Genomic DNA, 26,104 nt, shown 5'->3' with positions numbered 1-26,104 from the left:
CTCTTTACAGTGAATAATCGTCTCCTTTATAGTAACTAATGAAGTTCATATCTCATACCTGTTTTCCATATAGAGTTTCTTTGTGGACATATATCAAATATATAATGTTCTGGGGATGTGAAGGATCACAATGAAAACAGAATTGTACAATTACAATTAAGTCCATACAGTGATCCATCAATATAGAATGGCCTCAGGATGCAATGTATTGTACTGCCTTCTACCAGTGCCTGGATGAGTGAGCTGCTCTTTTGGACACCAGGGGAGATCATCTCTATTACATTTTCTGGTAAACTGTGTGCAAAGTACCCAGCCCCAAAGGAGCTGACTCTTACCCATAAATACTTGCTGTATGTGTTTCAATTATATTTTTAAAGGAAATGGACACCTTTTATGAGATTTTTTTCTTGTACTTAAATGCATATATTTTATGCTAAAATTAGTTTTGTACTTTAATAAAAGTTTTGAACTGTTTGACTGCAGCTTTGGTACTTAACAGTACCTACAGTGGTGTCCAAAAGTATTGGCACCCCTGCAATTCTGTCAGATAATACTCAGTTTCTTCCTGAAAATGATTGCAATCACAAATTCTTTGGTATTATTATCTTCATTTAATTTGCTTGCAAGGAAAAAACACAAAAGAGAATGAAGCAAAAATCAAATCATTGATCATTTCACACAAAACTCCAAAAATGGGCCAGACAAAAGTATTGTCACCCTCAGCCTAATACTTGGTTGCACAACCATTAGCCAAAATAACTGCGAACAACCGCTTCCGGTAACCATCAATGAGTTTCTTACGATGCTCTGCTGGAATTGTAGACCATTCTTCTTTGGCAAACTGCTGCAGGTCCCTGATATTTGAAGGGTGCCTTCTCCAAACTGCCATTTTGAGATCTCTCCACAGGTGTTCTATGGGATTCAGGTCTGGACTCATTGCTGGCCACCTTAGAAGTCTCCAGTGCTTTCTTTCAAACCATTTTATAGTGCTTTTGGAAGTGTGTTTTGGGTCATTGTCCTGCTGGAAGACCCATGACCTCTGAGGGAGACCCAGCTTTCTCACACTGGGCCCTACTTTATGCTGCAAAATTTGTTGGTAGTCTTCAGACTTCATAATGCCATGCACACGGTCAATCAGTCCAGTGCCAGAGGCAGCAAAGCAGCCCCAAAACATCAGGGAACCTCCGCCATGTTTGACTGTAGGGACCGTGTTCTTTTCTTTGAATGCCTCTTTTTTTTCCTGTGCACTCTATGTTGATGGTTTTTCCCAAAAAACTCTACTTTTGTCTCATCTTACCAGAGAACATTCTTCCAAAACATTTTAGGCTTTCTCAGGTAAGTTTTGGCAAACTCCAGCCTGGCTTTATTATGTCTCGGGGTAAGAAGTGGGGTCTTCCTGGGTATCCTACCATACAGTCCCTTTTCATTCTGACGCCGACGGACAGTACGGGTTGACACTGTTGTACCCTCGGACTGCAGGGCAGCTTGAACTTGTTTGGATGTTAGTCGAGGTTCTTTATCCACCATCTGCACAATCTTGCGTTGAAATCTCTCATCAATTTTTCTTTTCCGTCCACATCTAGGGAGGTTAGCCACAGTGCCATGGGCTTTAAACTTCTTGATGACACTGCGCACGGAAGACACAGGACCATTCAGGTCTTTGGAGATGGACTTGTAGCCTTGAGATTGCTCATGCTTCCTCACAATTTGGTTTCTCAAGTCCTCAGACAGTTCTTTGATCTTCTTTCTTTTCTCCATGCTCAATGTGGTACACACAAGGACACAGGACAGAGGTTGGGTCAACTTTAATCCATGTTAACTGGCTGCAAGTGTGATTTAGTTATTGCCAACACCTGTTTGGTGCCACAGGTAAGTTACAGGTGCTGTTAATTGCATGAATTAAAGAAGCATCACATGATTTTTCAAACAGTGCCAATACTTTTGTCCACCCCCTTTTTTAGGTTTGGTGTGGAATTGTATCCAATTTGGCTTTAGGACAATTCTTTATGTGTTTTTTCATTGAAGACAAATTAAATGAAGATAATAATACCAAAGAATTTGTGATTGCAATCATTTTCAGTCAGAAACTGAGTATTATCTGACAGAATTGCAGGGGTGCCATTACTTTTGGTCACCACTGTATGCTGTCTGTCTGTCTGCAGATTGAGTTAACTGTGATTCTGTACTGAGAGCAGATTCTTATCTTTCTTCTCCTTAACTCCTTTATGCTAAATTATGATTTAGCTTAACTTTAATGTGGACATCAATCAGCTTAGAAGAGCTCAGAAGAAGAAAGTTAAAGATTATAAACTATAGAGTAAGATCACTGACAGATTCTCAGTTAAAAGGCATCTGTCGGCAGGTTTTTGCTGTGAAATCTGAGGACAGCATGAGGTAGGGGCTGAGACACAGATTTCATTCATGTGTGACTTACTAGACTGTGCGCTGTTGTTTCCATACAATGTTTGTTTTATCGCCAGGAGATTATCACTGGCAGACTAGCTGTCATGCCAAGTGATCCATTCACACCCCATCCTCTGAGCGGGCTTAGCTTTTGAGCTCTGCTACATACTACATCTAAAATCTCTGATTATGTCACAACTGCTGAACACAGTAAACTAAGTGACACATCATTGGAATCAGGGTCTCTTTTCCTACTTTTCGCTGCTCTCAGCTGAGGTAGAAAAATCCTGCTGATTCCCTTTAAGTCATTCTGCAGACTGTTATATACAGTAAAACAGGGATGCCCCCAGAGCAGTCCCAGTCTCTTAAAGAGTTTGTACACATCTAAGGACATTTTTTTTACTTAGATGCATCTATTTGGAGCTAAAAATCATTATTGCAAATGGATTTCATTAAAAATGTTGTACTCTTTTTGCAAGCCTTTTGTTTCCCTACACATTCAACTTTGATGCATAACACAGAGGTTTTAGAAGGCAAACTGTATACAATTTTTAAATGAAACCCAACTGCAAACATGATTTTTAGAATCAATTACAAGCATATAAGTGAAAAATAAAAATTGTCTCCAAAAGTAAACCCCTACAATTTACCTTATTCTGCATTTTTCTTATTCTGTGTTGAGATTTTGAGACTTACACCAATTAGTAGTGTTCCAGACAGTAATTTTATCAAGTTGAAATAGTTTCATCTCAAAACGGTCTTCCTGGGGACCAATTAACATAGTAAATTCTAAGAACAGTCTAAAAATCCTAAACTAGAGTTTTTAAACTGTAAAAAATGTTGACAATGACACAGATACTTTCCAGCTCTTATTAGATTTTTTTACCTGTCAATTTAAAGCACCACTCCAGTGTTTTATGTTTTTCAGCGCTGGAGTGGCGATTTAAATATAAGCCCCTTGCCCCCGGCCCATATACTCACCCTTCGGCATCTTCACTGTTTTTCAGCACTGCTCTGCTCCCACGGCGCCATCTTGTGCTCGAAACTTCAGGCTGGTCGGAAGTCAGAAGATATGCCATAAACTTTTAATGCAAGTCAATGAGAACCAGAACGAGGCTCTGATAGACTTGTATTGAAAAGTGACCTCCGCACCGCTCCATGAAACACTGGAGCTGCAGGCGGGTCACTTTTGCTAGAGACCGATTGGAGCGACGCTGGAAAACGATAAAGGCGTCAGCAGGAGAGTATGAGACAGGGGGCAGGGGATTTTAATTTAAATCACCACTCCAGCGGTGCAGCAAAAAAAGCACTGGAGTGGTGCTTTAATTGAATTGTCATTGATATTCCAACCACAGTGTCATTACCTAAAAATAACCTCAAAATATTGCTTTATATTCAGTATTATGTTGATTCCACCTAATTGCTTCAAAACTGATCATTTTTATATCTGTCACAAATTATAACAACACTGTTATTGGTAGAAAGATGTACCCTGTACACACAGGAGATAAACGTTGGAAATGTAGAAAGCTTTGGACAGTGCAATGTTGTAATTTAATATAAAAAAATTGTCTTTCATAAAACACCTGTAACTATTTTGAGAAGTAGTAAGTTTTTGATTTTTTTCTCCTTTTATGGTGCAAATAATAAAAATAAAAAGGCTGTATAGTAACTTTTACCTGTTGCACTTCATTAGCTGGGTATTGCATTGCTTCGTGCCGTTGTTCCTCCAATATTTGCATGTTTAACTCTTCCAAGAATTCGTTCCTTTCATCATCGAGCCAGCCTTCATCCATCTGGAAAGAATACATTAGTATACGATTTTAGTACTAACACATGGTAATGTGGTCTAAGCCCTAATAGCAACGCCTGGCCACTTCCTTTCATCGTAATGACTCTTTTGAAATACAAGCTTTTTATACTTTGCTTTACACACAAATAATAATGATGATAACATATTCATTTTCGATGCCTTTCATCCTGCACATAAACAATAAGACTAATTTGTTGATAATCTGTAAGATCTTGTAACATTATGAAAAAGAGATAGGCAGCAATAAACAGTAAATGTGGATGTTCAGTGAACTCTTTCTGGTGTCAGGTACAATCCCAGATGTTGACATACTCTAGTTGAAACTCGTATACAGCATTATGCTGAATTTTCACTTCAAAGCTAAATGTGCTGGAAAATGATAACATTATTTTAAATCCAATGCCAGAAAAAGGCTTGAGTTGGAATCCAGAGATAATTTCATACAGGTATCCAAATCCAGAAATAAAAATATGCATCTAATGTGTCTTAGATTTTACTTTATATATGTCCCAAAATATGTACAGTTGTGTGAAAAGTTTTAGGCAGGTATGGAAAAAAAGCTGTAAAGTAAGAGTGCTTTCAAAAATATTAACGTTAATAGTTTTTTTTTCATCAGTTAACAAAATGCAATCTAAATCAAACATATATTTGGAGTAACCGCCCTTTGCCCTCAAAACAGCATCAAAGCATCAATTCTAGGTACACTTGTATTTTGTTTTTGAAGAAACTCAGCAGGGAGGTTGTTCCAAACATCTTGGAGAACTAACCACAGATCTTCTATGTAAGTTGGCTTGCACAAATCATTTTGTCTCTTCATCTAATCCCACACAGACTTGATGATGCTGAGATCAGGGCTCTGTAGGTGCCAAATCATCACTTTTTATTCTTTACGCTGACTATAGTTTTTAATGACACTGGCTGTCTGGCTTAGATTATTGCCTTGATGCATAATAATTTTGTACCCAATGTGATGACTCTCTGATGGTATTGAATGAGGCATCTGCCTTTATTTCTCAGCATTGAGAACACCAAGAAATTGACAATGTTGAGGACCATAAATACAGTGGTCGACCAAGGAATCTTAGTGCAGCAGCTGAAAGACACATTGTGCTTACTTTCCCTTGAAATCAAAAGATAGCCAACAGTACCATCAGCTCAGAACTGGCAGCAGCCGGTGGGACTCAGCTACACCCATATACTGTTTGGAGAATTCAGACCAGAATTGGGTTTCATTGAAGAATTGGGGTAGAAAACCATAACTACCATGGAAACAAAGCAAAGTGACTCAACTTTTCTCTAAAATATAGGAAATGAGTTGCAGAGCAATGTCAGCAGGTCCTTTGCAATAATGAGTCAAAATTTTACATAGATGGCTGTAACAGAAGGCAGTCTGTCACCTGTTGGCAGCGGATTCATCTCTGTACTGTCTAGCCGTTCAACAGTGTATATATATTTATTCAGGAACGAAGATAACACAGCTTACAACTGGTATTTCTTATATCTTAGGATCTTAGCATCTTGTCTGTCAGCTTGAAAAGTGAAAGAAAAATGTGCTCCAATTACACACACAGTGAACAGGAACATCCTGGTTCTTTTTTTTTTAACAGTGCTTTATTGGCAATATAACACTACTGCTGGAGACAGAAACTAATGCACTATTAAACAGAAATACATAGTTGTTGCAATATATATATAATGATAAGCATTATTCCAACACCCCCCACTCAACAACTACTTATTCTGTTAGTCCCATAGTGGTTCTGAATTTTTCAAATTTGGCTCTTGGATGTGGCTTTGTCATAGCATCAGCTATCATCTGGTCAGTCTCTAAATAAACAAACTCAATCATGCCACGTTCTATGAAATCACGTAGGTGATGATGTTTAATGTCAATGTGTTTGGTTCTCGCATTGATCTTCTCACTGAATGCAAGTTTAATGCATCCTTGGTTGTCTTCATAAATCACCGTTGGTTGAGTTGATGGCTTATTAAGATCGCCTAATAGTTGGTTTAACCAAATGACCTCTTGACTTGCGTGGGCTGCTAACACGTACTCTTCTTCTGTAGATGACAAGGCTACAGAAACCTGTTTTCTGCTGGACCAAGAATTTGAACTTTCTCCAAGCTTGAACGAATAGCTGCTTGTCGATTTCTGATCACTTAAGTATCCAGCCCAGTCTGCATCCACATAGCCTGTAAGTTTTAGTTCTCTTGTTGCTGATATCCTTAAATTTATGTCTTGAGTATCTTTCAAATATCGAAGAACTCTCTTAACGGCATTCCAGTCCTTTTTGGCGTGGTTTTTACACATATTTGCAGAAAATGGCAATTGTTGCTGCGATATCCTGTGAGCCATGCTGCATGTCTGTATTTATCATTGTTAGGTAACATATCATCTTCTCCTTCCAAGTTTAAGTAGGATGGCTCCATTGGGGTTGATATACCTTTGGCTTCTGACATTCCAAACTGATTCAGAATTGAGTTGATTTTTGCACTTTGGTTAAAAAGAAAACTTCCATATTATTCTCTTTGGACCTGGATTCCTAGATAATATGTCAACTTTCCAAGATATTAAGTTTCAAAATGCTGATTCAGAATTTAGTCATCTTTCCAATTTTTGTTTCCTCTTGATGAGCCATAATCACATCATCCACATATAAGAGAATATACATCCACTTTCCATCTGTACATTTTGTGTATGAACATGGATTTGCTTGACCTCTCTTAAATCCTTCTTCCAATAAGACTTTGTTTATTTTGGTGTTCCATGCTCTTGCTGATTGCTTAAGACCATATAAAGATTTGTGTAGTTTGCAAACAAAATTCTCATCACTCACTTTGATATAACTCTCATATTGAGTCATGTTCAAGTCCTCTTCAATGTCACCATTTAAAAAGGCAGTTTTGATGTCCAAAAGTCTGACAAACATTTTTAGTACAACAGTTATAGCCATTAGAATCCTGAATGTGGTCTGTTCAGCAACTGGAGAAAATGTGGCATCATAATCTTCACCATTTTTCTGAGAATATACTGTGTGACTATTCTTACTTTAAATCTGTGAACCTTGCCTTCAGAATCATACTTGGTCTTAAAAATCCATTTACATTTGATTGCTTTCTTGCCTTGTGGTAGTTTGGTGAGTTTCCAAGTTTGAAGTTGATGAAGAGACTTAATTTCCTCCTTAGCAGCATTAATCCACTTCAATTTTTCATAGACAGGTAGTTGTTGCATCTCATCCCATGACTGCGGCTCTGACTCAGGTAGTGTTTTGACAAAGTACGATAGACGTTTAGCTGGTATACCTTTGTTTGATCTCGACAATCTCCTGACTTCAGGTTCATTTGATTTTTCTGTTGCTTCTTCAGTGGTTAAAGAACCTAACCAAACATCTACATCCTTTTCATTGTTATTTTGAAATTGTGACTGAGATTGTTGTTGTTTCAGCTGGACTACTGGTATGACATCATGAAACTTGAGCCACACGAAGTTCTTATCAATCATTATGTGACCTTGTTCATTTCTGGGTGCAGGATTCTATATCCTTTCTAGATTTCACTGTAGCCCACCAGGATAGCTTCTTTTGCATGAAATTCCCACTTGGTATGTTTTTCTTTTGGAATATATGCAAATATTTTACTTCCAAATATTCTTATGTGTTGTTGTTCAGGCTTCTTGCTGTTCCATTGCTCAAATGGAGTTTTCTCAGTAGCTTACCTGGTAGTCTGTTTTGAAAATAGAAAGCTGTCATGATTGCTTCACCCCAATATGTTGTTGGCAAATTTGCATCAAATAGAATCATTTTTCCATTTTCACAAAGTGCTTTCAAGACTAGGGACATAGAGCAAGTCCTTTACTGGGATCTTTCTGCTTTGTGTTGGGGTGACTTGACAATTAATGTAAGCATCTTTTATTTCCTCTGAATTCATATACTGACCATTAGTCATGATCACTTTCTCTGACTTACTGTGGTCAAGATTAGTGAAGAAGCTTCTGTCATTAGTCATTTGAGAATTTGCCCCACAGTCTATACCCCATGCATGCTTTGATGTACTTGGATTTACAGTAAACACAGCTTCAGTACTTGAAGTGTCATATTCTTCAGTAATTGCACTTTTAGCCCTTTGATGATTATTTTGCTTTTTAAACTGTTTCATTCTAGTTTCCCAGACTCTGCAGTCAGCCTTTAGGTGCATATTCTGCTTTCGATACCTCACTGCTGCTTACACTTTCTGTGTTTTGCTTATACTCATCTACAAACTTTCCTTTGGCATACTCCAATGTAAGCTCATAATCTGGGTGCGCATCTAGTGCAGTTGCAACTGTGTCATAGCTTTCTGTTAGACCTCTTAGTAGTAGTACAGCAACATGGATATCTTTCAGATCTTCCCGAATGCCTCGCAGGCTCTCCACAATTTCTAGAGTATTTTTTATGCAATCCTTCATATCTTGACCCTTATTTAGCTTAGACTGATAGAGCTTTCTCATTAAATAGAGCTTATTGCTGAGATTTATCCTTTCATGCACTTTCTGCAGCTGTTCCCACATTTATTTTGCAGTTTCACATTTACATACATGCACAATCTGATCATAATCTATACTTACAGAGATAGTGCTTTGTGCTTTTTAATCCTTCTCTATACAGTCTTCCGGTAGTGGGTCAGGTCTAGACTCCTGTGTGTATTTTCACGTACCTTCTCGTATCAGCAGCATCTTTACCTTCAATTTCCAGTATTGGTAGTTATGGTTAGTCAAATTTGGCACTGTGAGCTTCGCAGAGTTGCTGCTGGTGGCCATCTTTGCTTCATCTTCTTTGTACACTGTTGTTCTCTTTCCACTGGTCTGTTCTCTGGTTCTTTGGGTTTCTGGGTCTTTGGGTCTCAGGGTCCATAACCTGTTGTCAGTGGATTAATCTCTGTACTGTCCAGCCGTTCAACAGTGTATATATGTTTATTAAGGAACAAAGATAACACAGCTACAACTGGTATTTATTATATCTTAGGATCTTAGTATGTTGGCTGTCAGCTTGCAAAGTGAAAGTAAAATGTTCTCCAGTTACAGACACAGTGAAGAGGAACTTCCTGGTTCTTTTTTTTAAATAGTGTTTTATTGGCAATATAGCATGATTGCTGGAGACAGAAACTCATGCACTATTAGAGAGTAGTAAATAGTAGTTGTTGCAATATACAGTGCATTGTGAAAGTATTTGGCCCCCTTGAACTTTTCTACCTTTTGCCACATTTCTGGCTTCAAACATAAAGATCTAAAATTCGAATTTTTGGGGGAAGAATCAACAACAAGTGGGACATAATCATGAAGTGGAACGAAATTTATTGGATATTTTAAACTTTTTTAACAAATTCAAAACTGAAAAGTGAGGCGTGCAATATTATTCGGCCCCTTTACTTTCAGTGCAGCAAACTCACTCCAGAAGTTCAGTGAGGATCTCTGAATGATCCAATGTTGTCCTAAATGACTGGTAATGATAAATAGAATCCACCTGTGATAATCAAGTCTCCATATAAATGCACCTGCTCTGTGATAGTCTCAGGGTTCTGTTTCAAGTGCAGAGAGCATCATGAAGACCAAGGAACACACCAGGCAGGTCGGAGATACTGTTGTGGCGAAGTTTAAAGCAGGATTTGGATACAAAAAGATTTCCCAAGTTTTAAACATCTCAAGGAGCACTGTGCAAGCGATCATATTGAAATGGAAGGAGTATCAGACCACTGCAAATCTACCAAGACCTGACCGTCTCTCTAAACTTTCATCTCGAACAAGGAGAAGACTGATCAGAGATGCAGCCAAAAAGCCCATGATCACTCTGGATGAACTGCAGAGATCTACAGCAGAGGTGGGAGAGTCTGTCCATAGGACAACAATCAGTCGTACACTGCACAAATCTGGCCTCTATGGAAGAGTGGCAAGAAGAAAGCCATTTCTGAAAGATATCCATAAAAAGTCTCATTTGAAGTTTGCCACCTGAGAGACACGTCAAACATGTGGAATAAGGTGCTCTGGTCAGATGAAACCAAAATCGAACTTTTTGGCCACAATGCAAATCGATATGTTTGGCATAAAAGCAACACATCTCATCACCCTCAAAAAAACATCCCCACTGTCAAACCTGGTGGTGGCAGCATCATGGATTGGGCCTGCTTTTCTTCAGCAGGGACAGGGAAGATGGTTAAAATTGATGGGAAGATGGACGGAGCCAAATACAGGACCATTTTGGAAGAAAACCCGTTGGAGTCTGCAAAAGACCTGAGACTGGGACAGAGATTTATCTTCCAACAAGACAATGATCCCAAACATAAAGCATAATCTACAATGGAATGGTTAAAAAATAAACGTATTCAAGTGTTAGAATGGCCAAGTCAAAGTGCAGACCTGAATCCAATCGAGAATCTGTGGAAAGAGCTGAAAACTGCTGTTCACAAACGCCCTCCATCCAACCTCAATGAGCTAGAGCTGTTTTGCAAGGAAGAATGGGCAAGAATTTCAGCCTCTCGATGTGCAAAACTGATAGAGACATACCCCAAGCGACTTGCAGCTGTAATTGCAGCAAAAGGTGGCGCTACAAAGTATTAACTCAGGGGGGCCGAATAATATTGCACGCCCCACTTTTCAGTTTTTAATTTGTTAAAAAAGTTTAAAAATATCCAATAAATTTCGTTCCATTTCACGATTGTGTCCCACTTGTTGTTGACTCTTCCCAAAAAAATTAGAATTTTATATTTTTATGTTTGAAGCCAGAAATGTGGCAAAAGGTAGAAAAGTTCAAGTGGGCCAAATACTTTCACAATGCACTGTATACAATGATAAGCATTATTCAAACATCACCAAAGGATTGGAGAGCGGTACAATAATGAGTGTCTGCAGGCAAGAATGAAACATGGGGAAAGTTCTTTGTAAATTTGAGGCTGCATTTCAGCAAATAGAGATTAGAATTTGGTCACAATTGATGATGTCTTCATTAGGAGACCACAAATACCGTTTTTCCTACAAAGCTGCAGTATATAAATTAGGTGTTCAGACAATCGCAAGTAAGTAAAAAAAAATGTTTTAAAAAATATAAAAAAATATATAAAAGTTGAAATCATCCTACCCCACTTCAGAGCTAAAGACGTTAAATAATTAAAAAAAATAACATATCTGATATCAGCATGTTTGTAAAAGTCTGATCTATAAAAATATAAAATTATTTAAACTGTTTGAACAGCAAAAATAAAAAATCACCAGAATTGCTGATTTTTATTTACTGCGCTTCTATAAAAAAATTGAATAAAAACTATTAAAATGTTATATACCCCAATATGGTATAAATAAGAACCCCAGCTCAGCACACAAAAACAAATCCTCACCTAGCAAAAAAAATTTAAAAAATTATGAGTCTCAGAAGATGATGACAAAAAAAGTTTTATTTTACAAGTTTTTACATTTTTTCAAAGAACTAAAATATAAAAGCAACCTTATACATTTGATATTGCATTAATTATACTGACCGGGAAAATCAAATCGCCAGGTTACTTTTACCATACAATAAACATCATGAAAACAAAACTCTCAAAATTGTCTGAACTGTTTTTTTTCATGACTTCACCCCATTTGGATTTTTTTTCTCGTTTAAAGTATATTGTATTGTAAAATGAATCGTGTCATTCAAAACGTTAACTAGCCCAACAAAAAACAAGCCTTCATATGACTATGCTGACTAAAAAATGAAATACTTATTCAAGGGGATGAAAAACAAAAGCGCAACGACTAAAAATGTCTGGGTTTTTAAAAGGTGAACAGATTTGGCATATTGTGACAATCCAAGCACAATAAACTTAAAACTACAAATTGGTATACTTTGTGGTGTAAATATTGCCAGGACCCTTGTGGATTCACCCATTGCTGCTTCTAACCACCCACATTTTAAAATAATGGCCAAGGCGGTGTCAAAAGGGTAAAAAGTACAAGCCAATTTTTTAACATGACAATTGTGCCAGAAGACACTTCATAAATGTCAAGATAGATCAAGAATATACCTAATTTTTAGCATATATAATAGATGTGCCATTTTTATATTTGTTATATACCACAGAGACTTGGAATCAATATAAAGTTTGCATTATAATGTAATGCTGTGACAAGCCTCTTCTAAACATCTCATACTTTAAGCCATAATGATGACATAATGTTGTATGCATACTAAGGTCTTCTTTGGGCATCTTTATAGATTCCCTTTTTTATAATCTATATGCAATTGGGTTATTTATACTCTGTAATTACCTAGGGACAAGTGCCAGGTTCCCTTGATCTGAAATCATATATTATTCTTTACCTTTCAGTATTTCTGATGTGACATTTTCCTTTTAGAATACTATTAGATTAATATGTTGCTTTTTGGCACAACAGTGGTTTTTTTGTTCGATGGATTTCCAAATTAAACCAGTACATTATTTGAACAAGACTCAGACAAAAAAGGTCAACACACAGTAAGAAATCATTTAGAGACTATCCATGTTGCTTTACTGTATTTACTTTCTACTAACCGGTAAATCTGGTCTTGCAACCAAAAGAACAATTTTCCTGCATTCATCATTGGAAAGTAGAGCCACTGCTTCCTCTCTGTTCTGAATATCTTGGCCATTAATCTGGGAAAATGAATAAAACCTGTAAATTAATTTCCATTTTTACAAAGCAGAATAAAATAAAAGCACATTTCTATCTATCTCTTGTAAGAATATGGTCGGTGCTCATTGTCAACTCTTGGTAGTAAATGCCTTCACTCAATTATGTGCTTACTATAAGAACAGTATTGATTGGTGAAGAATGGTGAATATCAGAGGAAGCAGTTATGTTCATAAATGTCCAAGCTGCGCCCTGGTAACATACGTCTAGCAACACAATTAACCAGCCTCTGACAGGTGACGTTCATCTTTCTCCGCTCAGAGTAATGGAAGTGTCACTCTGAGATAATAGTGCCGGTAGAAGGAAGAATGGCAGCACAACAGCTAAAATCAGTCATAGTGGAGACTTGCACAGAGCCAATTAGAGAGCTCCACTATTATCTCTCACGAGGTAATGCTTAACAGCCAATGTTGATTGCAATTCAGCTTTATCATTCTAAGATCCTGTACAGAACAAAGCGCAACATATACTCCAGTAATTTATTTCTCAAATGTAACTTTTTGGCTTGCAAGAACATATGACTAGGTACAGAAATTAAAGAAAAATAATTAGTTGACTGCTACATTAGTTTTATCTTTGGTAAAATTTATTAAAGTATGCAAAGCCAATTCTTGCTAATTAAAGTAGTTAATTATTTTAATAACTGTATTTTTATTTTATGAATGGTCTCGAAAGAAGAAATTTACATATCTATAACTTCCGCAGAACTGGCGCCATTTGTTTTAGTAAAACACCAGCATCATAATTTAAGACGAAAAAGTCTGTGACTCAAACATGCAGCACATGAGATCTACTTAACAGAGAAAGATGTCCAATTATAATAATGAAAGTCCCAGGAGTTATGCTTCAAAAATATGTGCTTCTTGGGGAAAAAAAATCTCCAACATGTATAGTTTTTCATAATTATGGTCAATTTTATGTAAGGACCATTCATTTTCAAGGCTCTGCTGTCAATGTTGTGTTCTGCTTATCTGCAGATTTAAATAGCATTTACTTTCATTGCTATTCTGTTAAATCTTAGGAGATGAAAAAAAAAAAAACCTTTTGAAATTAAGCAATGAAACTAAAAATACATGGCTGGTATACCTCATAAATTCCACTCAAGTGTCTTCTAACTTACAAAAAAATAATAATAATGTTAAGAACAAGAATTCTGTGCCTGATGCAGCTTGTTGAAGTAATGTTATGGATATTCTTCTGAAGACACCTCTACCCCTGCTACGACCTACTGATCTTCCAATTTTTGGTTTTATATGGTTTCTAAAGTATTTTTTTTATATTTTCTCATTCTCTGATATTTGAACCTTTGGTGCATTAGTTTCTAACTATAAGTAAGCATATCATTTTGTTTTACTGATTTAGCTATACACTCTTCAACATTGAAACTGCAACATCAAGAAGGAATAGTTGTTAAATTTAAGAAATCACAGGATCGACACACATACAAAAGGAACACTCTGGCATATTTTTTATTGCTCCATCTGTTAACAATCATGAGTCTATTAACATACTTAGCTCTCACAGTCCTTTGCCATTTCTAACACCACTCCGGTCCCATCATGTGACCACATTTGGGAACTGTCTGCTCACACATCTTCTGTGTGGAGTGGAGGTCACTTTCTCAGTGTAAGTCTATGTGACTCAAAACGAAGCTAAAAGTTGCTTTGGAAATGGCAGAAGATGATGATGGGTAAGTATGTTAATATACTTACTAAATTAACAGTTATGATTGTTAACAGACAAAGCAATAAAAAGGCTGATATGATCTTTTAATAATATGCAAATAATAAATGGAAAGAGAATTGTCAAAACATCTCAATTCTTACAGTGGTATGTATAAACACCATGCACAGAAATTCACGCACTTACACATCTTAGCATATTGGCAATGAGATGCTTGTCCGAGGAATTTTCTGCCACATTGAATGCTCTTGGGTACACGAGATACGCTGCTGGCATCTACCTCCAGACATGCAGTTTATTGTTGTCATATTAAAAAACAGTTCTTCGGACACTTTGGAGAAATTGCCAAACCACTGGATCTATCATCAAATATCAATTCCTTGTTAGTGTTGTTAGTGAAACAGGAATGAAGACTAAAGGTGTCTGCCTACTGTACATTATGACACACTATAATTTTGTGAATAAGCAGAGTGTGAAATTCCCTTCTGACGGCCTATTCAAGGCATTGCCACGTGGTCTCCAGACTAATTTCTGACAGTCACTACATCCAAGACAAAAGTGGGACTCATTACTCAAGAAGATAGATCTCCATTCCAGCCATCATTGCTTCATTACATCCTCTAGTCTCCATCTTGAGACCACGTATGAAACTCCATGAAACAGTCTTCACCAGGGAGCTTCACGCTGTTACTACTCCTGGCATTATGGTATGGGGAGGCCTAATATATAATAGCTGGAAATCTCTAGTTTTCATTGCAGATGCATTAACCGCCCGGTGTTACATTAATTTGGTCTTGGAGCCAGTGGCATGGCCATTTCTTCCAAGTGTCCCATAAGCCATTTTCAACACAGCAATGCCAGGTCAAATGTTGCTCATGTTACTGTGAGCTGCCTATATGGCTTAGACATGTTACCTTGGCTTGCAACATCTTGCCCCCTATCGAACACATCTGGGACATCATTGGTCGGCAATTGCAAAGGGAACTGCATGCCCTAGTGTATTCAGCATGACAGAAAATTCCTCAGGGAACCATTAATAACCTCATTGATAGCATGCCAAGGGCATAATCATTTCTGTATGTGGTGCTTATACTCTGCTGAATAAATCGAGATATTTGGAAAAATTTCTTTCCATTTTTTTCATCATTTGCTTATCATTAACATGTCTATCGAGCCTGTGATTTCCATAATTCTAGAACTTTCATTCTTTGGTGACTCAATTTCAATGTTGATGAGTGTATTTAAAATATTGTCAAATTTTTAATTCTATCTGTTATATATAATATATTCTAGATCCATTATCCCACAATAGATCTTTTCAACCTCCTTTCAGTATTGAGTTATGAACATTAGAGCTCAATCCATATTTAATTTGAGTAGGTTATTTGATTTCATAATTTAATTGGAGGACAATAAAGTGTAAATTACTTGGGCGGATTTATACCGGCAGATTTCTGCCCATAACGATGGCCAATTTATGATATGACAAGTTGATTGGCGCTTGTTTAAAGTCTTTTTCATCCTTTCCATTCAGCTAATGAATTAACATTTTGTTAGTTCATCAGCTTATCTGTTGCATGATTACATAGGCAACTGATTGGGTACAACTATTCCTACCAATACTCATTGCCCAATTATCAACCTTTATTGTGTAAAAAATAATGCCAGCTACAGTAACCATACTACACTGACAGTCATGCCAGCATCAAATAATTACAACAGTAATAGTAACTATAAGTATTTTAATTCAAATGAGTTATTTTCAATGAAATGGCTACAATAATTAAAATACAAATGTAACACAGCAAAGTTAAAAATAAATCAGTTCTACTAGTTCAACCCATTATACAGCAGCGTGGCTGCCATACTGTTTTAGTAAGAATATATTCCTGTATGGATTACTGTTGGTTAGGGCTATGGCAGAAAGTATATGTATATTAGTCAGTTTATAAGGCTAGTATATGCAATATGCTTATATTTAATTTAGCCTTATTAAAACATAAATATTTGCGTATTTAGTATACTCAATATTGATAATTTTTGGATACATTTAATCACACTTAAAGCCATTAAAATAAAGCTTGACTAAAAGACATGCTGAAATATTTTGATTATTTCAAAGACTCTAATCTTTATAGATATTATAGTAATCATTTCAAGAATTTAATAATTTTAACATATGATTTTAATGTAACATTTCATTACATTGCAGGTAAGTACAAGACTCAAGAAAAATAAAGAAGTCCTGTAGTGGAAGAATAGAGAAGACAGAAAAAGCTAAAAGAAAAAGCAAGGTTATTTGACGTACGGTAAATGAATGTGATGTATGATCTTTGTGCAGTTAGCGACTGCCGAAATGAGCAATGATAGTACCCCTGCTCCTATCATCCCGATCACAGCCTTGTCTGTGCGCATACATGTTTCAGGAGATTCTATTCTTCCACTGTAGACTAGATTTTCAGCTTCTAGGCCACACAGTCAGATGGATAAATATATCTGATCAATAAATTTAATGTGTAAATTTTAAGATCAACCTTAGAACAAACAGGTATCTCATAGGTCTCATTGCCTTCTGAAGATCACTGATTCTTGTATATAACAGCATAAGTGACTGTACATCTTTTGTTTTTCAACAAATTATTCTTTGTGATTGTCCAGACACTTTTATAAAGATAAATAAAATAAATTGTTTGATATAATAAAACATATTTTATTTCACTATATTTTAATAATTCATTATATTATGGGAGAATTACAGTTAAATATTAGAGAAGGAGATAGAATTCAGATTTTCCTAGTTTCCTTGCCATATACCAAAAGAGTATAACTACAGTGCATTGTGAATGTATTTGGCCCCCTTGAACTTTTCTACCTTTTGCTACATTTCTGGCTTCAAACATAAAGATATTAACTACAAATTTTTGGGGGAAGAATCAACAACAAGTGGGACACAATCGTGAAGTGGAATGAAATTTTTTTTTGAACCATTGCATTGTAGATTTTGCTTTATGTTTGGGATCATTGTCTTGTTGGAAGATAAATCTCCGTCCCAGGCTCAGGTCTTTTGCAGACTCCAACAGGTTTTCTTCCAGAATGATCCTGTATTTGGCTCCGTCTATCTTCCCATCAATTTTAACCATCATCCCTGTCCCTGTTGAAGAAAATCAGGCTAAAACCATGATGCTGCCACAACCATGTTTGACAGTGGGGATGATGTTTTGAGGGTGATGAGCTGTGTTGCTTTTACGACAAACATGTCGCTTTGCATTGTGGCCAAAAAGTTTGATTTTGGTTTCATCTGACCAGAGCACCTTATTCCACATGTTTGGTGTGTCTCCCAGGTGGCTTGTGGCAAACGTCAAACAAGACTTTTTACGGATATCTTTCAGAAATGGCTTTCTTCTCGCCACTCTTCCATAAAGGCCACATTTGTGCAGTGTATCACTGATTGTTGTTCTATAGACAGACTCTCCCACGTCAGCTGTAGATCTCTGCAGTTCATCCAGAGTGATCATGGGCCTTTTGGCTGCATCTCTGATCTGTCTTCTCCTTGTTTGAGATGAAAGTTTAGAGGGACGACCGGGTCTTGGTAGATTTGCAGTGGTCTGATACTCCTTCCATTTCAATATGATCGCTTACACAGTGCTTCTTGAGATGTTTAAAACTTGGGAAATCTTTTTGTATCCAAATCTGGCTTTAAACTTCGCCACAACAGTATCTCGGACCTGCCTGGTGTGTTCCTTGGTCTTCATGATGCTCTCTGCACTTAAAACAGAACCCTGAGACTATCACAGAGCAGGTGAATTTATACGGAGACTTGATTTCACACAAGTGGATTCTATTTATCATTACCAGTCATTTAGGACAACATTGGATCATTCAGAGATCCTCACTGAACTTCTAGGGTGAGTTACATAGTTTATAAGGCCGAAAAAAGACAAGCGTCCATCCAGTTCAGCCTATTTCTTGTGCACTGCAGCTATTCCGCAGCGTTGATCCAGGGGAAGGCAAAAAAAAACCATGCGGTATAGGCCAATTTACATCATTGAGGAAAAATTCACTTCCCGACTCCAATCTGGCAATCAGATTAAATCCCTGGATTAATTAACTATCACTAGGCATAAGATGTAATTTTATTGTTCTCAAGAAAGGCGTCCAGGACTCTCTTTAACTCATTAAGTGAGTTGGACATCACCACTTCCTCTCCCAGAGAGTTCCAGAGTCTCACGGCTCTGACCGTAAAGAATCCCCTTCTATGCTGGTGCAGGAACCTCCTTTCCTCCAGACGCATAGTGTGCCCCCTGGTCTTTGTCACCATCCTTGGTATAAGCAGGTCATGGGAGAGATCTCTGTACTGCCCCCTGATGTATTTATACATGTTTATGAGGTCTCCCCTAAGCCTTCTCTTTTCCAATGTAAATAGGCCTAATTTTGACAACCTCTCTGGGTATTCTAGTCCCTCCATTCCCTTTATTACCTTAGTCGCCCTCCTTTGTACCCTCTCTAGCTCCAATATGTCTTTCCTGAGCCCCGGAGCCCAGAACTGTGCACAGTATTCTAAGTGCGGCCTTACCAGCGCTTTATACAGAGGAAGAACAATGTTCTCATCATATGCCCCTATTCCTCTTCTGATGCATGCCATGACTCTATTTGCCTTCGCAGCTGCTGCCTGACACTGGGCACTCCAATTTAATTTGCTATTAACCAAGACGCCCAGGTCCTTCTCCATGTCAGATTTCCCCAACGGTTTCCATTTAATATGTATGGGTGACTGTTGTTTTTCTTTCCCATGTGCATGACCTTACATTTATCGACATTGAACCCTATTTGCCATTTTTTGGCCCAACTCCCCAATTTATCTAAATCCTCCGGTAGCTGTGCCCTATCCTCATCTGTATTAACTACTTTACAAAGTTTAGTATAATCTGCAAATATTGCTATTTTACTATGCAACCCTTCCACTAGATCATTAATAAATATATTAAATAATATAGGGCCCAAGACAGACCCTTGAGGCACCCCGCTAGTAACCCTGACACACCCTGAGCTTACTCCTTTGATAACCACCCTCTGCTTTCTATCACTCAGCCAGCTATTTACCCACTTGCACACATTATCCCCCAGACCAAGCATTCTCGTTTTATATACCAACCTTTTGAGTGGCACGGTATCAAACGCTTTGGAGAAGTCAAGGTATACAAAGTCCACTGACTCTCCCCGGTCCAGCTGTGAGCTCACCTCCTCGTAGAAGGCGATCAGGTTTGTTTGGCAGAAGCGATCCCTCATGAATCCATGTTGATATGGAGTTAGATAGTTATTATCATTAAGATATTGTACAATAGCATCTCTAAGAAATCCTTCAAACAATTTACCCACAACAGACATTAAGCTTACTGGTCTATAGTTCCCAGGGTCACTTTTACACCCCTTTTTGAATATTGGTACCACATTTGCTTGGCGCCAGTCTAGTGGGACAGTCCCTGTCCATAAAGAGTGCTTGAATATAAGATACAGCGGTCTGTCTATCACATTACTTAATTCTTTTAGTACCCGGGGGTGTATGCCATCTGGGCCTGGTGACTTGTCTATTTTGATATTATTTAGGCGTTTTTGAACTTCCTCCTGGGTTCGCTGCACTGAAAGTAAAGGGGCCGAATAATATTGCACACCCCACTTTTCAGTTTTTAATTTGTCAAAAAAGTTTAAAATATCCAATAAATTTCATTCCACTTCACGATTGTGTCCCACTTGTTGATTCTTCCCCAAAAAATTAGAATTTTATATCTTTGTGTTTGAAGTCAGAAATGTGGCAAAACGTAGAAAAGTTGAAGGGGGCCAAATACTTTCACAATGCACTGTATAAGAGTTATAGCTATATGGAGTAAAGAGTATAGTTATATGGGGTATTAAATATGCAATTTGCATCTCCAGAGAGGAAGAGAACTAGAGCTCTATAGCACCACCTGGTATATGGGTTAAACAGTTAGTCATCGCACACAGGCCAAAGGGTAGTACGGCATTCTTAAACTCCACTGATATGTAAGATGACACTAGTCTGATGAATGACACATCATAGATAGGGGGCTCTGGCACACATTTTGCATTGGGGCCACATAATTTCAAGCTATTCCTCTACTACAATTTCGGCAGTTAGACTTTTTCCTATAAAATGTATGTAACTGGAAATAATTACAATATCCTAGCATATTAATTCAGATATATTAAAGGATGGAATATTACCTTTAACCCCTTAATCCCCCAGCCAGTTTTTACCTTCATGACCGGGCCAATTTTTTCAATTAAGACTAGTGTCACTTTATGTGGTAATAACTCTGGAACACTTCAACATAACCAAGTGATAAAGAGACTGTCTTTTTCGAGACATGTTATACTTTATGTCAGTGGTCAACTTTGATATGACTTGTGTTTATTTTTGAAAATATAAAAAAATTTACAGAAAATTAGAAAATTTTGCAATGTTCAAACTTTGAATTTTAATGCCCTTAAAACAGATAATTATACAACACAAAATAGTTAATAAACAACATTTATGACATGACTGCTTCACATCAGCATAATTTTTGAAAAATAAATTGTTGTTGTTAGGAAGTTAGAAAGGCTAAAATTTTATCAGCAATTTCTAATTTTTCTAACAAAATTTACAAAACCAATTTTTTTAAGGACCCATTTGAAGTGATTTTGAGGAGTCTATGTGACAGAAAATACCAAAAAGTGACACCATTTTAGAATCTGCACCCCCCCAAAGTGCTCAAAACCACATTCAACAAGTTTATGAACCCTTTAGGGGCTTCCCAGGAATTAAAGCAATGTTGAAGGAAAAAATTAAAATTTTACTATTTCCCACAAAAATATTGCTTTAGCCCCTAATTTAGCATTTTCAAAAGGGTAAAACAAGAAAATGGACTATACAATGTGTTGTGCAGATTCTCCTGAGTACACTGACACCCCAGGCATGGTGTAAAACTACTGCTTGGGCACATGGTAGGACTCGGAAGGGAAGAAGCAGCATTCGACTTTTGGCGTGCAAAATTGTCTGGAATAGATAGCGGACATCATGTCGCATTTGCAAAGCTCCTGATGTGTCTAAACAGTGGAACCCCCCCCAGAAATGACTCATATTTTTGAAACGACACCCCTCAAGGCACTTATCTAGAGGTGTGGTGAGTAGTGTTGAGCCACCCCCGTAGTGTTCGAGTTCGGTTCGGTTCGTCGAACACCCTTGTGTTCGTCGAACTGTTCGTCGAACACCTTCGAACACCGTTAAAACCAATGGCAGGCAAACTAAAACACATAGAAACACATAGAAAACACCTTCAAAGGTGTCCAAAAGCTGACAAACTGCTCAGAAGACATAACTAACACATGGAAAAGTGACAAGTACATATAGTCATGTGAAAAGAAAAGAGGTGGAGGAGTAAAAGGAGGGGGAGACACAGATATAGGCATGTCATGCCCTTCTAAAATCCAAAAAGTGAGAAGCCGACACAGCCAGTCCGTTCCTGCCCGTGCCACCTCCGTGTCGCCGGGTTTGTGCCAGAGCCGCGGTGGACCCTGACGGCCAGCCCCCCTCTCCCAATACTGGTGCCTGTCCGCTGGTGGGTCGAGCCCCCCCGCGGTGGGGGGGGTAACATCTGCAGAAGAAAGACCATCTTCCAGCCAAACTAACATGTCGACTTCTTTTCGTGGACAATGTGATCCGATCCCTTTGTTACGGACACGCCCATCGCTACAAATTCCAGATGAGGCACAAAAACAGCAGGTGCTTCAGCGGATATCAAGTGCTCCTTCAAGTGGGCTCTCCTCCACCTCAACTTCAACATCACAAATACTCCAGTCCTCAGAGTAGTCACCCCAATCGCACTTGCTTCCTCACAGCTCCCAAGTCTCCAGCTGCCCGTCTGAGTAAAGGGTAACACAGATGGTTGAGTCTGCAGAGCTTTTTACTCATACTATAGCCTGGGAAACGGAGGTCTGCTCCAGAGCTTCTGTTAATCCAGATGAGGAAATGATCTGCACTGATGCCCAGAATCTTTATAAGTCGGATCCAGGACCAGATGAAGAAGGTTCTGAGCATAATGTAGACCCTCGTTCCCAAACTGTAACTCCTGTTGGTGGAGACAATGATGAAGACGATGATGAGACTCAAATACCTGATTGGAGCGACAACTTGACTTTTCGGTCAGGGCAGGAAGAGGTTGGCTTTGAGGACGACGGGTGTGATAACACACAGGGTGATGATGACAAGGTTGGAGATCCCACTTACTGTCAACCCACAGTCAGCCAGTCAGTGAGGTCACCCGGGCCTTTGCCTGGCCTTGGGGATGTCGCGGTGGTCGGCTCCCTGGCCCGTACCCTGGGGTCACTCTTTAAAAGGGTGGATAATTGTTAATTTTATAAGAGTTCGTGACGCCACCTGTGCTATCTGGTGAGAAGCACCAGCGCTGCAGCAGTCCACTGAGGCCCGTGATAAGGCAGCTCGATGGTATAGCTCCCCACAGGTGGAGCTAGGTCTCAGGGCAGCGTATGCAGGGGGAATGCAGGACAGGCGAGACCCAGCTGGGTCAGAGCAAGAACGGGAACGAACACGGTAGTCACTTCAGTACCTTTTACTGGAGGAAATTCAGGCATATTCCGGAGCACTGTAGGGTGAAGGGTGCATATCAGGATCCTCCCCAATGAGCGGGTGTAGGGCCTCCTGATTCTTGCTTCTGCGTAGTAAGTTTCTGACCTGCCTGGAGCTAGGCCTAACTTTGTCTCTGTCCTGCGCTGGCTGACCTTGTGGTAGGGCCTTCTCTTGGAGTTCACGCTCCCAGTATGCGGGGCCTAAGCGTCTCCTGGCTCTGTTACGTATCAGCACCTTAGTGATCCTGGGACTTGTAGTTCTCCAGGGATTCCGGTTATGCCTTACTGGGTCATAGAGATCCCGGTAAGCTCGGATCCGGTGTCCGGTAAATGCTTCGGGGTGAGCTGGTTAAGCTCCTCTGCCCCTTATGTACTAACTCGCCACTCGCCTTCGGCCTACTCGGGCCCTCACTAGGCTATACACACTAACGGCAGCTTGCCGCGCTTCACCGATCTTATGGCGCCGACACACCTTAAGCTCTATCTGGGCTCCCTGAATCTAGCAAGCAGGAGCCTTGTGCTCCACTGCTGAACTATTAACTGAGTTCTCTAGACTAGACAGAGCTCCACTGCAGACTGACCTCTCTTAGGCTTCTCTACTGCAGGAACTCTTCAGAGGAACTGAACTGCCTAGCTCCACCTTCCCTATTTATATCCCTAACAGGCTCCCTCTGCTGGTCTGAGGTGGAAGGTGGAGATGTGTGAATGTTTATGGGGGCCTCTTGTGGAGGATTCCATCAATACACTCTTCTAGGATGTGTGATACCAAGCACAGCGGGGCGTCACAGATGCTATTGACGATGAGGTTAGGATGCGCCTTCCTGGACAGAGACGGAGTACTGGAAGCACGTCAACAACTGCATCCTCAACCACAACTCTGCCTCTGACCACAAGTCGTAGTGGTTCTTCAGGTCGCATGGGCTCTAAGCCTTGCATAGCCTGGGCATTTAATCAGATCGATAAGGATGACCCAACTCGTGTTATCTGTAATATTTGTCATCAAAAGCTAAGTAGAGGCAAAAAAATCCATAGTTTGAGTACTTCATGCATGTACCGTCACATGGATATGAAGCATAAGTTGCAGTGGGAAGCTCACTGTGCTACAATGCGGCCTAGCAGGCTGGGCCAACCACCGTCTGCCCCATCTTGTGCATCCGGGGCCTCTTCATCCTCTGTGACTGGGGGGACAGCAGTCACACATGTTTTTGGACGCAGCCTGCCACCTCTTTACCTGCAACAGCCAGTGTGATTAGCAGGTTGTCAGTTCATTGGGAAGTGGAAACACCTGCTGGTGTTGAGCGCTCTCTGACATCGAGAGCACCACCTTTGGATCAAGGCAACCTAACATGTCCGCCTGCATCTTCCTCACAGACCGGCAGTTTGCCGGGGACACCCTACTCAACCCCATCAAAGCACAACAGCTAGCCCTCGGTCCCTCAGATGTGGAAAAGAAAAAGACCATTTCGTCCTAGCCATGAGAAAGCTAAGAGGTTGAATTTCACCATCTGCAAGTGACGCGCCCCCTGGGCCATATTCTTTAGGGGAATACCCGGAGCCGGATCAGATGGGGGTTGTAGTCTCCGAGTGGCTGTGACCCGGTCCGTGCCCAGGGTGTCAAACTCAGTGTGTGGCAGTCCTTACTGATGTTACTAAAGTTCTTTATGTCGACTACGCCACCCGTTGAATTGCGGTCACTACGGCCGCCGCTGCAGCAGGGTCCGCTGAGGCTGATGGTGTTTGTGCAGCTTAGGTGGTATAACCCCCAACGGTAAGGGTATAGCCTCAGGGGGGTCAGGTGCAGAGGATGGTGGTTGTGGAAGTGCAGGGATGATGGTAATGAGAGTCAGAGTCGGGTTGTGCAGTTCAGGGTTCTTTACTTACTGCAGATGTTCCGGTCACTCCGGCCTTGAGTGACCACCCGAGCCGTGCTGCGTCCACCAGGTCCTGGACTCGGCCAACCCCCAAGTAGTTCTGGAGCGTGGTTCTGAGCTCCCGTTCTGTCCTGTCCTCGTCTCTGGCCTTCCCCACCAGGGATCCACCTATGTCCGGCTCCCTCGGGCCTTCTGTTGGCGAACCCTTGCCTCTGGGTTCCCTGACCCTATGCGTGGTCTGCCTTCTGAGTGGATATGGTGGGTGGCCGTGGCAGATCCTGCCCACGGCCTCCGGTCTCTGGCTGAGGTATGTTGTAGCCCCCACCAGTTTGGGATCCGGTACCCTGTTGCCAACTCTTCACCCTGTGGTTGTATTTGGGTTCTCAGAGTTCCTTCTTTCTCCCTCTCTGGGTCTTTCGTTCTCTCCTCTCTCACTCTGGGCCTGGGGCTGCTCTGCTCCTCTGCTTTCTTCCACTGCTCTGCAAAGTCTTCACTACAACAGGCTGACTTCTCACAGACTGACCCTGATCTTAGATGGTGCCCACCTTAAATACTCCCTCTATGTGTGAGCTCAGGTGACCAGCACCCAATGAGCTCCTAGCACTACCCAGACTGCTCCCCCTATCTGCCCCTACACTACTGGGATGGTCCACCCCCCTCCCACTCCAGCCAAGGACAGACTCGATCGTACCTGCACATTATTAAGTGGGAGTACCGTTGGTCTGCCCTCCGGAAATGGGATGTGTGTAGTGCATGCAGCCTACTGAGCTCAGCTCCACACTCCATCCTTACCCGGGAGTGGAATATCACACCTCTGGCTGAGGTGCAATACCCCTGTAGCAGCCGAATCCTCAGGGTGCTACTTTCCCCCCTGGTAAATCACAGCACGTCCTCGGGCTGTAAGATATAAAAAACACCAAAACATACAATTTTTTTCATAAACATAAACATATAAAACATATAAAACACTATCAGCAGCATAAACTTTTCATATAAACTTTTCATAAAAACATT

General features: G+C 39.8%; 1 protein-coding gene across 1 annotated transcript in view; it reads right to left on the bottom strand.

Moving 5' to 3' along the window:
* PDZRN4 (PDZ domain containing ring finger 4) overlaps positions 1-26,104 on the bottom strand; it is a 296,579-nt gene that overhangs the window by 5,667 nt on the left and 264,808 nt on the right. Inside the window, exons 6-7 of the mRNA XM_073652007.1 lie at positions 12,755-12,856; positions 4,083-4,199 (exon numbers count right to left, since the gene is read on the bottom strand). Of these exons, the coding sequence (XP_073508108.1) occupies positions 4,083-4,199; positions 12,755-12,856 (219 nt within the window). The remainder of the gene's footprint in view (positions 1-4,082; positions 4,200-12,754; positions 12,857-26,104) is intronic.

This window comes from Phyllobates terribilis, unplaced genomic scaffold (genome assembly GCF_046119375.1).
Source record: "Phyllobates terribilis strain yellow unplaced genomic scaffold, ASM4611937v1 Scaffold_11__3_contigs__length_659146591, whole genome shotgun sequence".
Classification (NCBI taxonomy): domain Eukaryota; kingdom Metazoa; phylum Chordata; class Amphibia; order Anura; family Dendrobatidae; genus Phyllobates; species Phyllobates terribilis.
This window is presented reverse-complemented; position numbering and strand designations above follow the sequence as displayed.